Source organism: Triturus cristatus, chromosome 1_2 (assembly GCF_964204655.1).
Source record: "Triturus cristatus chromosome 1_2, aTriCri1.1, whole genome shotgun sequence".
Taxonomy (NCBI): Eukaryota; Metazoa; Chordata; class Amphibia; order Caudata; family Salamandridae; genus Triturus; species Triturus cristatus.
The window spans coordinates 206,784,337-206,799,118 of NC_140580.1; the positions used below are offsets into that span (position 1 = coordinate 206,784,337).

Sequence of the window (14,782 nt, forward strand, 5' to 3'; positions counted from 1 at the left end):
CGTATGCAGGGTATATGTTGGGTGGTGAAGTAGTAAGCTCCAGACAGTCACCATGTTAAATGATGTCCCATACCCACTGGTCTGCGATGGCGTGTTTACAGGTAGGGGGAAGAACATTGAACTTCGTTCCTACAGCAGTTATGCGGCCCGTTGGTGAGAAGTGGCAAGTCATTGTTTAGCCAAAGCTGCTTCTTCAGGGGGCGGGGGGGGGCGGGGGGCACCTTTGGGACAGTTACCATAGTAGGAACCTCAGAAGTAGCCTCTTGGAGTCTTTGTGCTGTCTGAAAGGAGGCAGAGGTTTTAAAGGAGGTTGTTTTGGAGCTTCAGCGAGAAGTGGAGTGGTGAAAGGAACTGCGGATGGGCGTTTGTAAGGCACTAATGACCTTCTCTGTCTCGATCTTATCAAACATCTCAAACTAGGGCCCAAAGAAGCTACCTGTTAAAGGGCAGGCTTAGGATAGGTTAATAGTCTAGCTTGAAGCCAGAGACCGAGGCAGGCGTGTCTGTGGAGCACACGGAGTTGATGGCTTGAGCAGCTGCCCCAGCAGCATCTAATGCACAAACAATTGTGTTTGTGATTAGCTTGCCCTCCAAGAGCAGCTCGTGCTCCATTCCAGTGCTCCTCTGGAAGCTGGAGGGGCTCCTCAAACTTGTCCCAGTAGGCCTGGTTGTATCTGGAAAGCAGACTGATTGAATTGGCGATGCAGCAATTATTGGCAGACTGCGCTGTGACACTTACTGGCAGCATGCTTGCTTTCTTTAAGCAGAAGAGGTGTCACCATTACCTTGTGTGTTGGCACATTGGCAGGCGGTATGCTATACCAGGGAATCAGAAGGGAGTTGGCCCCCTAATGTAGAGGGGTCAGATGGTAAAGCTTGCACTTCATTGACCCAGCGTGTAATTACGAAGTTAACCAGACGTCTGGCCTGGACAAACCTGCTAGCATCGACCCAATACAAGAGAAGAGGAATGCGACCGAAGACCATATTAACAGAGGGAGAGGAACCGGGTATGCCAAAAAGGACACCGCGGTAGCGTCAATTTGGAGCACGAGAACACATGTCCAAACCAGACAGCGAAAGAAAATCTGGAAATTAAGGTCAGTGACAATGCGCTTTACAAGGACTCATTAAATTCTTCAAAGAAAAAACTTGCACTCACCTTGGCCCAACACTGCATGGCAGGAGTATGCACAGCATGTCTATTTACAGCCACACATACCTCGAACATAAAGTTAGTGTCCACACTCACCTTTGCTGAAGGGCATTCTCCATCGGAATTCTTGTTGATTGAGACCCATTCATATCCAATTCCTCCACTGTCCATTTCCCTGTGGTGGTTTTAGAATGGCCAAGAGACACTTCAGAACTCCCATATTCCTTAATGTACAAGTTACTTACCTTCGGTAACTATGTAGCTGGTAGAGACGATTCTAGCCGCAGATTCCTTAATGTAGAATTATCCCCAGGCGTAAGACTGGACCCGGAAAATCTTCTTGCCCAGCATCTCTGCGTGCCGGGGACGGCACCTCGTGACTGCCCCGATGTCCTCCGCGGGTGTGACGTCAGCGAGGTCACATAAGCCCCACCCCAGCCCGCTGACGTCAGTTTGCTTCAGAGAACTTTTCCACGCCACAACGCGGAGCCATCACAACAAAACTGAGGAGAGAGTGGGAACAGTGCGCGAAAAACCCAAAGAAACGAGGAGAGAGAAAAGGCGTGGAACAGAACCCGGCGGCAATAAGAGGCTACAACAGGAAAGCCAAAGCAGGAAAAGAGCAGACCACCTCTGAGGAACAACTGTGCAAGCCAGGCGATAGCACCAAAGTACCAGAAGGCCACAGCAGGGAAAGCAGAAAGCACCCCCTGTGGAACCACCGTGCAAGCCAGGGCGATAGCCTAGCTGGAGACCCAAGCTGTGGAAAGCACTGTAAGACTGCAACCGCAGACCACACAGAAAAAGACAACAAGCCCGGAACAGAGGAGCAACAGCTAACCACCCCCAGACTACACAGTGAAGGAGGGCCATAGCCTCCGAAAAGAGCAGAAGGCCAAGGACAGGCAAAAGAACCCCCAGCGTAGAAGACCGCAAGGGGAGCAGAAATTGTAACAAGGGAAAAGGGCAAAAGCAGGCCCCTACACTGGAGAGAACCCAGCTGGAGGGAAGCCCGACAGACAAAAAACAAAAAACCTCCCAAAGACGACAACCCACCCAGAGGGAGGCGAGCGCAGAAAACCAAGCTGAGGGTCCTCACAGAACGGGGAGAAAGGGCAGGTCGTGAAGGAATATGCGGCTAGAATAGTCTACCAGATGCATCTTTACCGTAGATAAGTAACTTGTACATCTGATAGAGACTACTAGCCGCAGATTCCTTAACGTAGAATAGATACCCTAGCCATACCCAGAAGGTAGGAGGGCCTGCGAGAGAGCCTCCCCACCATCACCCATCAGGGGCAGACAGCACTTTAAAAACCTCAAGGAACACAAGGGCCACCTCGAACCCATTGAGAAGAGGTAGACCAGAGGCAGGGCCCACCGTAAGAAACATGGGGAGGGAAACAAACACACCTTGGCTGCAAACAGCAGGTAGGGCCGGAACAGCTCCACCGCCAACAGCACAGGCAGAAGAAGAAAGCACCAGCGCGCAAAGCCCCGGAAGAGGAAGCCTCTGAATGGCAGAATCCGTAGGGGCGTGAAACAGAGCACCATCAAAGGGGAGGTCAACCATCCGTTCCCTAACGTTCTCAGGGAAAACACTATCCTGCAGCCAGGCATGGGAACAAAGGGCCAATGAAGTAGCCATGGTACGACCCAGCACCTCCGAAACAACCAGAGCCGAGCGAAGAATAAACGCCGCCAGCTCCCGGCCATCCAACACATGGGGCCACAGATCAACGCAGGCACCCTCCTGAGAAGCGGAAGACATAAGGGACTCTTCCGAATCCCATAAACAAGACGTGGCTCTGGCCAACACACAAAGTGTTAAGGGCCCGCAGAGCAGCACTGGAGGAGAAGATGTTGCGCCCCCAGGAATCTAACCAACAGGCCTCCCATTATGGGGGAGACAACACCGATGGCAAGGAGGGAAAGGCAGTCTGTAAAAGAGGGCCCCTGGTAGAAGGGTGGATGGAAAGACAGACTGGATCATGCGGAGCAGGACGGTGGCAGTGCAGAAGAGGCTGGGGCACCGGGTCCCCCGTGGCAGGGCACCCCCAGGCCCCCAAAAGAGAATTGTGGAGCGCAGCCTCAAAGGGAAGAAGCAGCTCCCGTCCACCAGAGCCCTGATGGAGAACCTCCAGCAGATGATCCGTGGGGAAATGGGCAGCTAGATCGACAATGCGCAAGAACCCTGGAGCTGTGAAAACAGCCAGAGCGAAGGTAGCACTCTCCTCCTTAGGGCCACGTGGTGGGGAAAGCGGCCCGCGGTGGCGACGGCTGCAAGCTAAGCCGGCAGTTCCCCAGCCCAACCGGAGGAAGGAAAGGCCAAGCTCGAAAAGGGGTAGAGGCAGAGGTGCCGTGGTCCGAAGGAGGGAACCCTGAAGGGCTGCACCCCAACGGCACCACATCCTCCGAACCTGCCGGAGCCGCATAAGTCCCCGCACGTGGCAAGGGATCCGCAGACGTCCCAGGAAGAGAAGGAAAATCCAAAGAGGACTGCAAGGCCGCCTCATGGGCCCCCATCTGGTCTCTGGTCGCCCCCGTGCCGGGGAACGGCGGATAGGGTGGAGACGCACCACCCACGGAGAACCCACGCCCCCAACAGGCCAGGGACCGGGCCTCAGGGACAAACTGCGACACTTAACAGGTGAGCAACGCCCTTGTGGCTTGGGAGAAGGACGAGGTCTGAGACGGAAGCGGCAATTCTGGAAGCTGTCCGCGGCGACAATGCCGACCAGGACATGCGTGCCGATAGGAGTTTCATCCAGCGCTCCCGGCGGGACTTCGGCTTCATTTGCCGACACGCCTCGCAGTCCGTTGAGTTGTGGTGCTCCCCCAAACACCACATATAGATGGGGTGAGGATCCGTCGCCGACATCTGGTGCGCGCAAGACAAGCACGTCATGAAGAATGAAGGCATTCGCACACTGTACCCAAGAAAACGCCAAGTGTAAAAAGGCCTGAAACAGGCCAGGAACACAATCAGGGTCCGTGTTGCACACGGAAAAGAAAACTGACGTCAGCGCGCCGGGTGGGGCTTATGTGACCTCGCTGACTTCACGCCCGCGGAGTAAGTCGGGCGGAGTCGCAAGGTGCCGCCCCCAGCGCGCAGAGATGCTGGGCAAGAAAGTTTTCCGGGTCCAGTCTCACGCCTGGGGATAATTCTACGTTAAGGAATCTGTAGCTAGTAGTCTATCAGATGTTGCCCACAAGGCCTTTCGGTTGGCTAAATCAAAGACTGAGCGAAAATCTGCTAAATAGAAAAAGGTTACCTGTTGCTTTTATGGCTCTCAAGCCCATAGACTACTGCTTCAGTTAGTGGGCAATCCTAGAATAGCCCTCTTTAAAGCCTCTGTTCAAAGGAAATGGTCTCTAGCCAGTCCTTCATGTGCAGCAAAATAGCTATAGAGTATAGTTTGTCCCCAACATCTATTAAATGTTAATTCTTGGGGTCTCATGGCTCATTTTTCTTATGAATAGGCTTTTTACAACTCCTTTCCAGCAGTCTGGAAGGGTTCTGGTTGTTTGAATGAAAACTCGCCCATCAGTCAGGGTTGGTGTTTAAAATCGCGGGTACATTATCCGGGCCGGCCACCCTAGTCAAATTGAGGGCAGATATCCTTTTCAGCAAATTTCCCTTCACATGACTTACCATGAATGCGTAGTGAACTCAAACACCTCTTCATGGGTTATCAGCTGATTTGTATGTATTGTTAGATGGACTACCCAATCTTCCTCTGGGACCATGCACCGGATTACTCCATTTTCTTTCTTGCGTCCTGTCTGCACTAATTTACATAATCTTTCATGTCCTTTGCAACACTAACATTTTATCCCATTTTGTTCTGAAATAGTCATTTTCGATTTTGGTTTACCAATACTGCACATTTTTTTTTTTTCTTAAGCAAGATTCTCCCCCTCTCTGCTAAGCAATTTATAACTCCCCTTTTCAGTCTTAATTTCCTTATGTTCTTTATCAGAGACAAACTATCATACCAAGGCCGACTTTACAGATGAAGGATTCTTTCGTGGAATAACTAAATTACACTTCTTAACCATCCGTGTCAAACAACTTACCACCTATGATAGGATAGGACTGTACCAAATACAAACATCCTTAATCTACCAGTCTACTAGTGGACACCTGGGTAGTTTGATACCAAGTCAACACTCCAACATACTTATCAGTGTCTATAGGGATCACATTTTGCCTTTGGAAAGTCAAAGCAAAGTACCACTCTTAACGCCCAATGGTCACACCTCCTGATGACCACCACTAAAAAATTGCTGTATGCTTCAAAGAGCCATGCTTGAATAAAAGTAGTCTATTGGGCACTTTTGATCAGTGTATGGACGTTTGTACCACTGGGGGGTAGCTTCTTCGAAAGACAGTTTAAACCTAAAAAACTAGCCTTACCTAAACACACTAACAGACTGGGCCTAATTGGCAGATTGTGTTTTCTAGTTTGATTTTTGCTGGACAGTTTACTTTTATTTTTTTAAATGTTTTATTTTTCCACAATTGTCAAAAAGGGAAACACCAAAATACTTTTCACTGTAACATAGTAGGTCATACCATTACATAACTGGTAGCACTGCTTACACCACATTCTAAATCATAGCAAATCTTAAAAAATTAGAAAGTAGATATATCCCTTCTGCATATAGGGGGCCACCGCCCAGTCTGTATCATAAATTTTCAAATTAAAGAAATAATAAAAGGCATACAGAATACACTTGTACTCGAGTCATTTACGATACTGCCCCATAGTCATTTTTCAAGGATCGAATCCCCCTCACTCGAGCCAAGGCCCTCTCTTTCCCCAGTTTCTCACAATTGCCCACAATTCCATTACTGAGGGAGGTTTACGTGATATCCAGGCCCTGGCTATAGCAAGCTGCGGTGCCACCAGCATGATTGAAGTTATGCGTCTATGCCCACAATCACCTTCCTTAAGGCCCAACATGATTTCAGCCACTGTTAACACATAATCGCAGCATAATCAGCTTCATGGCATGCGATACCGTCTCCCAAAATGTTCCTACGTCTGGGCAAGTGGCAAACATGTGCAAGATGTTGGCTGCATGCAATCCACATTTTGGGCATTTGCTGCGATCTGCGTTTTTTTCGGCTAAAAATTAAGTAGCACTTGCGTCTTCTCCACATTCAGCTAATAACCTGAGATGTGTTCAAATGTGTTTGCTTCAGCTTCCATAGCGCCCATTGCAGAAGCAGGATCAGAGGTAAAAACGGCTGTCATTCGCATAGCCGGTAACTTTAAAACTGGTTCTCCTCTGTTTCTAGGGTTGGGGGGGGGGGGGGGGGGGGGGGGGGGGGGGGGAAGAGATCTTGCCGTTATTCTGCAGTGCCCTAATAAATGGCTCTTTATACAGCGCAAAAAGGAGGGGGAAGAGGACAGCCTTGTCACTTACCACACCGAATTTCAAAAGGAGAGGTTTGTAAACCGGCATAATACATTTTGGCTTGGGGCTTACTGTACAATGCCTGTACCCATTTACTGTACCTCCCTCTAAGTCCAAATAATGCAAGAATTGCCCAGAGAACCCCAAGCCACCCGGTCGAAGGCCTTTTCGGCATCTAGCAGAGCCATGTCCAGCCTCAGCAAAGATTTCCTTGCTAAATCAAAAGCCCCCACTGCAGTTTTCATATGTGCCGTAGTATCTCTGCCCTGTATGAAGCCATGCTACTGACTAGAATCTAGGCCAGGCATTATAGGAGCAAACCTGGTGGCTGAACCTTTAGAAAAAGTCTTTGCATCTATAGCGGCCGTTAGGAGCTACGCTTCTCTGGCAGCTTATCCACAAAATACAAAAAAGAAGCTATATTTGTCATATTTCAGGACTGCGGGCCTGACCCTCTAGTCGCCCCCAGGAGAGAAACCAAAGCATTTTTGAACGCCTTATAAAACTCCGCTGGAATGGAGTTCTCCCCAGCCGCTTTCTCAGATGGTACCCAAGCTATTACCCCAGATTTTTCTTAATGCGTGATCTCGTGTTCCAGCAAGACAGCATCTTCCTCATAGACAGAGGGCAGCTTGCTCCCACCTAAATATTCCTGAAGTCTTTCCTCCTCTGCCCCGGCTTTTGGTGTGTAAAGATTCTGGAAAAACAGAATTGTTCCGCTATTGCTTTTGGATGTGTATCTAACAGGTCATTCTCCCCCTTAATAGCCTTTATCAACGTTTTGGCACGATTATCTGCTAACTGATGGGAGAGTACCTTCCCAATTCGGTCCCCATATTCATATTGTCGTGATCTATGCTTATAACTCGCCGCCACTTTTTCCCTAAAAGACTCCCCTATAACCAGTCACTCTTCTACTAACGCGTTATACAGCAGACCCTCATCTAGGGTGCCCCGCCGAATTGCATCTGCGTGCTGCAATTCCCTTGCTAGCAATTTTTGAAGCGCAGCTCTATCCGCAGTACCCCCCCACCCTATTATGCCACCATATGTACTTCTGGGTAACCCCTGGATCGTATGCCTTCATTGCGTTCCACAAGACACGGGGAAGCTGTCCTCATATCATCCTCAAGAAAGTCAGCTCGTTTGATGAATACAGTGTAAATAATCACTATCAGAGTAAGTATCGCAGAAATGAAAATGGCCGCTGTGTTTTAATTTCGGTCTTGACCTGGAAGGATAGGACTGGGATTATGGAAACAATCGTAGGACATACTTGCATCCATGCTGATAATATTTTATCCCAGACACAAGCCATTATTTATTCTTGAGCACTGTGTAGGGAAGAATTATAAGTATCTCGGGGCATCTATATAAAGTGAACTCCAAGTATCTTTCAAGGAATGCAGCCGCCCCAAATCCAGAATCGAAGCGCTCACCTTCCCCATTCTAGAAGTGGGTGTTGTTGGTAGAATCCATGGCATAATTTACCACACAATTAAAATCCACCATTATTAGGCAACCCCCCCAGCCAGTCTGGTAGTTCAAAGTTGACTGTGCCAAAGACCGCAGGGACATCAACATTGGGCCAAAAAAATTGAAGAAAACACATTTCAGCCCCTTAATCTCCAGCTGCGCCAACACCAATCTCCATCGCTGATCAGCCAGTGTCCTAAGGACTATGCACCAGTGTCTTGCAAACCATTATAGCAGTTCCCCTAATAGGGGCTTGCTTAGACACCTGGAGTGCCTATCTTTATAAGCTCAGTGGGTCGCTGTAAGAAGCACAATATGAGGCCTGTAAGGCTTTCAACTCCTCCCAAACTAATTGGCGCATAATGCTATTATGTAATACAGCCACTCCGTGCCAAGCTAATCAATTGTTCGCTCAGCCTGGCATGATTAAGAATGGTTTATAACCATTGGTTTTTCAAACTTCTCATCAAGAGTAAGTCATTATCCTATTTTGGGACGCTCCCAACATCGCATTCTGAATTAAGTTTACAACCAAACCGGAATAAATCCAGACTTTGGTAACTTCCCTGCCACTTACTTTTCTGAAAGCGCACTTCATTTATGTCTTGACAAGATATCCCTTAGGGAAGGGCAATTCTGGAAAGCCTTCATCAGGTTCAACCTATTCAAAGGGATTCCATTTGTTAGTTTTCCCTCCCTTCGCACAACAAGATAAATGCAAGCATTAATTGGTTCTAAACATGGAGATTTGGTTGACTTAGCGCTTGTTCGGGACTCATTCTATTTAAAGGCTTCCTCCTAAAAAAACCACTTTCTGGTTTCTCACTACCATAGAAGGACCTTTGCCCAAGTTAGAGCCCTTGACACATGTATCTGCTCCTTTTTTGTTTTCCCTTAAGGCAGCTCTTGCTTCTAACATTCTAGTTCCTTTACAGATTGCAGCTCCTCATTCCCTGTGCTTGCATCTATCTGTTAATTCCACTTCTTACTTTAGTTCTGTCACCTGCGTGACCACCATACAAAAGGCAAACAAATGCACCCTGAAGTACCTACCTACTCCTGGACCACTGCTCCTACCACCACCTGCACCCCGTAGGAGCTCCTTCCAATGGTGTTTCTTCAAGAAGCTGCAAAAATACTACCCTTTTCTGACAGTATCCAATTTCGGGGATTCCTGAAGATTTGACTGGTACCCAAAGGTTAGAGGGAGCAGTGCCACAAACCATCCTGCTCAACTGCAAGTGCATGCACGCCCCCCCACAGGCACAGAGGCAAGAACGGCCATTGGGCAGTAGCAACGGCAAAAACAATGTAATCCAAATTAGGCAAGGACCCAAATGGTCTCCACGAGGCCAGATCCTTTAACCCTTTATGGCAAAGTAAAACGATCAGTATTGGCAACTGCCGGCAGTACAGAGTTAATGGTGTTCGGACATTAAGTGATGTATAGTCTGCTCAAGCAGGGGGCGGGAACAGTAATGCAGTGACAGGAACATAGTTTGTTACTAGACTACAAGCACCAGACTTGGAAATTAGCTATGGTTTAAAAAAATACTTGGCAATGAACAGCAATGTGCATGCAAATTATAGGATTAAAAAACAAAGCATTTACTGTACTACCAAAGACTATGCAGTAGTAGGGATTAAGAGAAAGCAAGACCTAAGCAACAGCTTATGAAACAAATCTGCAACAAAGCCAGCTGCCCACTAGAACTACATTAAGCCTGTACTTAAATGGCAATTTAGTTTGACCAAGGATACCAAACTTACTTTGTGAAAAACTAGTGCAGTGCTTACCATATTGCATCTTTAGTCTTTTATTGCAAAGTCCAAGGCCGCAGCATATAGACTTTGGGCTCGCTTCCTCCATCAACAGGGTAATGAGAGCTGGGGTGTATGTGGCTACAAGGTCTTTGCACTGCTCGCTATATTTTTGAGGAAGTATAGAGCAAACCTTATCTAAAGCTTGCTCTATATTTTCCTAAAAAAAAAAAAAAAAAAAAAAAAATTACCAGTAGCAAAGTCAGCGTACATTGCGATTAACATTTGAAGTACATTGATATAAAGCACAAGGATTATTCATTTCTCATTAACCGGTGTTGAGAACTGAGCTGCAAGAAGTGTATGTGGTGTAGATTGTAAACCCATTAAAAGTTATATAGCATTAATCAATGTAAATACACTTCTCGGAATTGAGATAACATCACTATACCCAAACACTTAAATTATAAAAGTGAAGAGTGCTAACCAGTGAAAAAAATGTGGTTCTGTTGCAGTACCCCACCCCCTTTTTAACATGTTTTTTGATGCAAACCTTGACTGTAGAGTACTGGGTTCCTGCTTTCCAGGTTCTAAGTACCAGTGTTCTTTCCCTAAAACTGTACCACAATTGGCAACTTCAGCCACGAGCAAGTTCCTAGTAAATGGTACCTTGGGCATGTGCACTGAAGAGGGCCCACTAGCTATCGGTCACCAAGACCATGCCATTGCCCCTGCAGCTTTCACGCCTTGGTGCCATGAAAAATGACCAAGTCAACATGGCACTCTGCCTGTGTGCTATGCCAACAGGCACCGCCTAAAGTATAGGTAAAGTGCTACACAAACAAATGGATGGAATTCTGAATAAAGCATACATTTAACCACAGTCAACAGAATGGAGTTAAATCAATTGTTCTTTTGCTCACTACCCCAGCTTAAATCTAGCCCTATGTAAAACAGTCTTCACCCGGTTACTCATGGGAACAGGCCTGCCCGAACTGCCAAGCCAGGTTCTCCCTGGACCAGAAACAAGCATCCTAGGACAGGTTTTGGGGTATTACCCCCCCCCCATCAGCCAGGCTAGCTTGACTCCAGTGGTACAGTTAGACAAGGCCTCATGTCTGGGCATATCCATCCCACTTAGGGCGAAAAAGGCTACGCAAACAAAAGGACAGAAAGCTAGATTTTCAGGGGGTCACCTTTAAGGCGACCTCAGAGTACATGGTTTAGAAGTCTCACACTTGCATCAGTGCGGATTTATTACAAGGTGTTTGGTACCAAGCGCTCCTGGGTTCAGAGAAGCCATCGTGGTTGCGAGGGGGGTGGCGAGAGAGAGCACAGTTTGTGCTGAACAAAGTGAAGTCTCGACATAGCACACGCCATGCTTACAACCCACTGCCCTGGCATAGCTCAGTCACCCCTCTAGCTGGGTGCACTATACCAGTGGTGAGGGTACAGGTGCATGAGCCCTGTACCCCTACAGTGTCTAGTCCAATTTGTATGCCCTTAATGGCATTACTGTACTTTCAAGGTCTATGTGCTGGGAGTTGGTCATTACAAACTCGCAGCACCCTAATGGCTTTACTGAAAACTGGGAGGTTTGGTATCAAACTTCTCAGCACATCAAACCCAGAATGATGCCAGTGCGGGATTTAATGAAAAATGCTTTGAGCGCATCTTAGAGACGCCCCCTGGAAAACTACCAGCCTCTGGTGGGTTCCCTGACAGGTACAAACCAGCCTGCCACCATAAGACCTGTTTTTGGACCCCTGGGGATGGTAGCCTTCGCTCCCTGGGCCCAGAAAAGAAGCCTTTCCTGTGCGGAGGTGGTCACACCTCCCCAGGCCAGAAACCCATCTGTGGCAGGGGAGCTTCAAAGGCCTTGCTGCCTTGGTAATGCAACCCTCAGCCTCTCCTGCCATCAGAAGCAGGCCCCCTTCCTATCTCCCCTCCTTTTCGCATACTAGCACCCTTCCTTTTTAACATGAATATTAACTCTAGAGAAAGCCCTTTAGGCCACAAAAGCAGGTTGTCCCCAGGTAGGCAAGCGCAGTCTGCCAGTCCTACTATATGCATACGAAGCAGTCATGGCTAGGACAGCGAGGGGCCTACAACTTTTGAGTTTTTACTCACTTTATGGAGGACCTGACTGTTAATCACTCAAAATCGTTTATTATGCAGGTGGAACCTCGTACAGCAAAGCAGTTTACCTTTAAGCTAGGATCATCACCAATACCCAAGACTATCGTCTTTTCCTATTCGGGGTTTTTGTTTGACGACTCCTTGAGCTGGTCCCCCTTGCTTACTCGGAAGGAAGGGTAAATAGTGAAGTCTTCTGCCGCTGTTAACTTTGCCACCAGAGTGGGAGGGAAACCAGTAGGGGCACTCTTGAAGATTTACCAAGCAAAATGTATTTCAAAGGTCAGTTACAGGAGCAAGATCTGGGGCCATATTAGGGTCAGGGCCCTGCAAATCGCTGAAAACATTTCTGCGACAGGCCCTTTGTGCCGCAAAGTATGTCTTCGTACATTGTGCATGAAGATCTTGGGATGCCTTTCCTCTCAGATGAATTGGCTCTTCGTCCCCTGGCATTATGGCTCAAGATTTGGGCGAAGCAGGCAAATACACTTAGTCTTTTAAGATGTGTTTACTGTCTTTCGCTTGACCATCTTTCGTGTATTCGATAGCTTCAGTACATAAGAGTAGGCCTTTTGAGGCTAGGCACAGCTGAACTATTCATTAATCCGGAGAGTATATGTAAGAGGGACTAGGCATGGGCCATAGTGTTTTTCAAGAAGGAGCCGTTGCGAAAGAGGAAGTAGAGCTGTGAAAGTCCAGTGTGCGTAGGCACATTATGTAAACGGTGCAAACCACAGAACCAGATCTTTTAGGGCTCAAAAGCACTTATGATAAGTTTATTGACAAGGTTTTGGCTCGATCTTTTCCACAGTCTCTTGGCTCAACTGTGTGGCTCCCACAGAGGTCAGTGTCATGCCCTGTGGCTTCAACGGAGAGTCTCCTCGGGACATGATGCACTTTTTAATGTTCTGCAGTTTATGATCTTCCCAGAAAATTATTTATTATTCCTATCCTGAAAAAAGCTGGTTTCAGGAGGGTTAGACCAGCTTTTATCTTTTTACAACTTCTTTCAACAGATAAGGTTTTCAACACTCTTAATTTTAAGGGGAGCCCTAAGACTCAGGTCAAGTTGTGATTAATTTCTGCACTGTAATCTATGTATTTTAATCATAAACCCAATGTGATTTATCAACAGTTGTTAACCTGTATTGTGGAATAAGTTTTCAATCATGTTTGACTTTTATGGTTTTACTCATAAAACCGAAAACAGTTTGTTGAGGATGATGATGACTGTGTGCAATAAGTGTCTAACACTCCATGATAAGCCTAAGGCTGCTCGACCATACTACCCTAGATAATGCTCCTTGGGATGGCTAGAGCAAGCCCTTGTCCACTCCTAAGGGATACCTGGACCCTTGACACAGCACACCTCTTATAGCAATACTATATAGAAACTGCTTCCTACACTTCCATTCCCCTCTCCCCCCACCCTAACCACACCGTAGCCACGGTGGAATGCCCCAAAGATAGTGTAAGAAAATAAATTTTAAAAACTCCAGCCTGTTCCAATCACTGCTGAGCTCACAGAAAGAGGGGGTGGCTTTTTAAAAACATAGGGCTGCCCAGAAATACACAAGTACACAAGGGCGGGAATGGGCAGCCCAGCAAAGATTTTATCCTTCTCCCTAGATGTTAGAATGCAGGGCCTTTGAATCTAAAGATTCATGGTGCAAAACCAAAGACTATGTGAATCAGAACAAGTAGAAATTAGTTCAAAACATTATAAACAAAGTAAATGTAAGCAGTTTGCTGCTTGAAACCATTTCTAAATCTGGGATCAGAGCTGGAGTCAGAAGTGCTTTTTGTATCAATTAATTACTTTCAAAAACACTTTAGTGGCTAGGTCAAGCGTTCAAAAATGGTTTGTTTATCTGGATATACAGAGAAATTTGAACACAAGTTTCAGCATGAACTAATTGGTGGGAAATGTTCAATAAATTCAGGAGCAGGCCATTTAAAAACGTAATTTGCAAAATAAAATAGAAATAAAGATGAACATTAAAATGTGGCCTTCCTCAAATTCTGCGTGGCAAGATACTCCTTATCCCAAGACAAACGACCTTAAAAAACCAAAAGAAAGTAAATGGCAAAGGAAGATTCTTTGATCTAAGACTAGCTATATTTCTAAAAGCAGCATTTGACAGATCCCCAGCACACGTTAAGCAGTAAATTTCAGATGTAATAAATGCATGCCATCAAGTAAAATATCTTCAAACGCATGTGAATTCTCTTGTTTTTTTAATTTCCTTATGTGCCGCTGTATCCTGCTTGGCAGCGCGAAGCTGCTGCTGTCCTTCTGCTTCCCCAGGGCCGGGATTGGCTTCGCCCTCACAACCGGCGACTCAAAATCACCGGGGTTCCTCAGGATTCCGGGTCTGGTCGGCCGGGCTTGGCTCCGCCGGACCACAACTACCACGATCCTCCGGGGCAGGACGCCTCGCAACATCACGCCAGGAGGCGAATAAAGCAGGGCTCGCTCCCTTGTCTAGAGAGGACACGCGTGGGAAAAGCCGGGCTAAGCCCGGGCCGTTAGGGGCCAGTAGAGGCCGGGCTGGGCCATCCCTTTTGAGGTTTGCATATGGACTCTCTGCCGTTGACGGAAGGTAGAAGGTACTGTGCTCCGCCAAAACTCCGTTTTAACCTTTTGGGGGTTCCCAGGCTGCGCCCACTGAGACTTTTGCTATTCTTATTTGCTGGGTTTATTTATTGCTCCGATTCTCACCCTTTGCCATCTGTGCTGTTATTTTCGATTACTATCATGGGCAAGAGGAAATGTACAGAGGGAGGGCTGGCATCTAGCAGTAAAAGAGCCAAAAAAGCCAAAAA

General features: G+C 47.2%; 1 protein-coding gene across 1 annotated transcript in view; it reads right to left on the reverse strand.

The window, feature by feature from the left end:
- The window catches only part of PSAP (prosaposin), a 153,435-nt gene that overhangs the window by 36,429 nt on the left and 102,224 nt on the right, over positions 1-14,782 (reverse strand). The window contains exon 10 of the mRNA XM_085603468.1: positions 9,857-10,040. Within this exon, the coding sequence (XP_085459594.1) occupies positions 9,857-10,040 (184 nt within the window). The remainder of the gene's footprint in view (positions 1-9,856; positions 10,041-14,782) is intronic.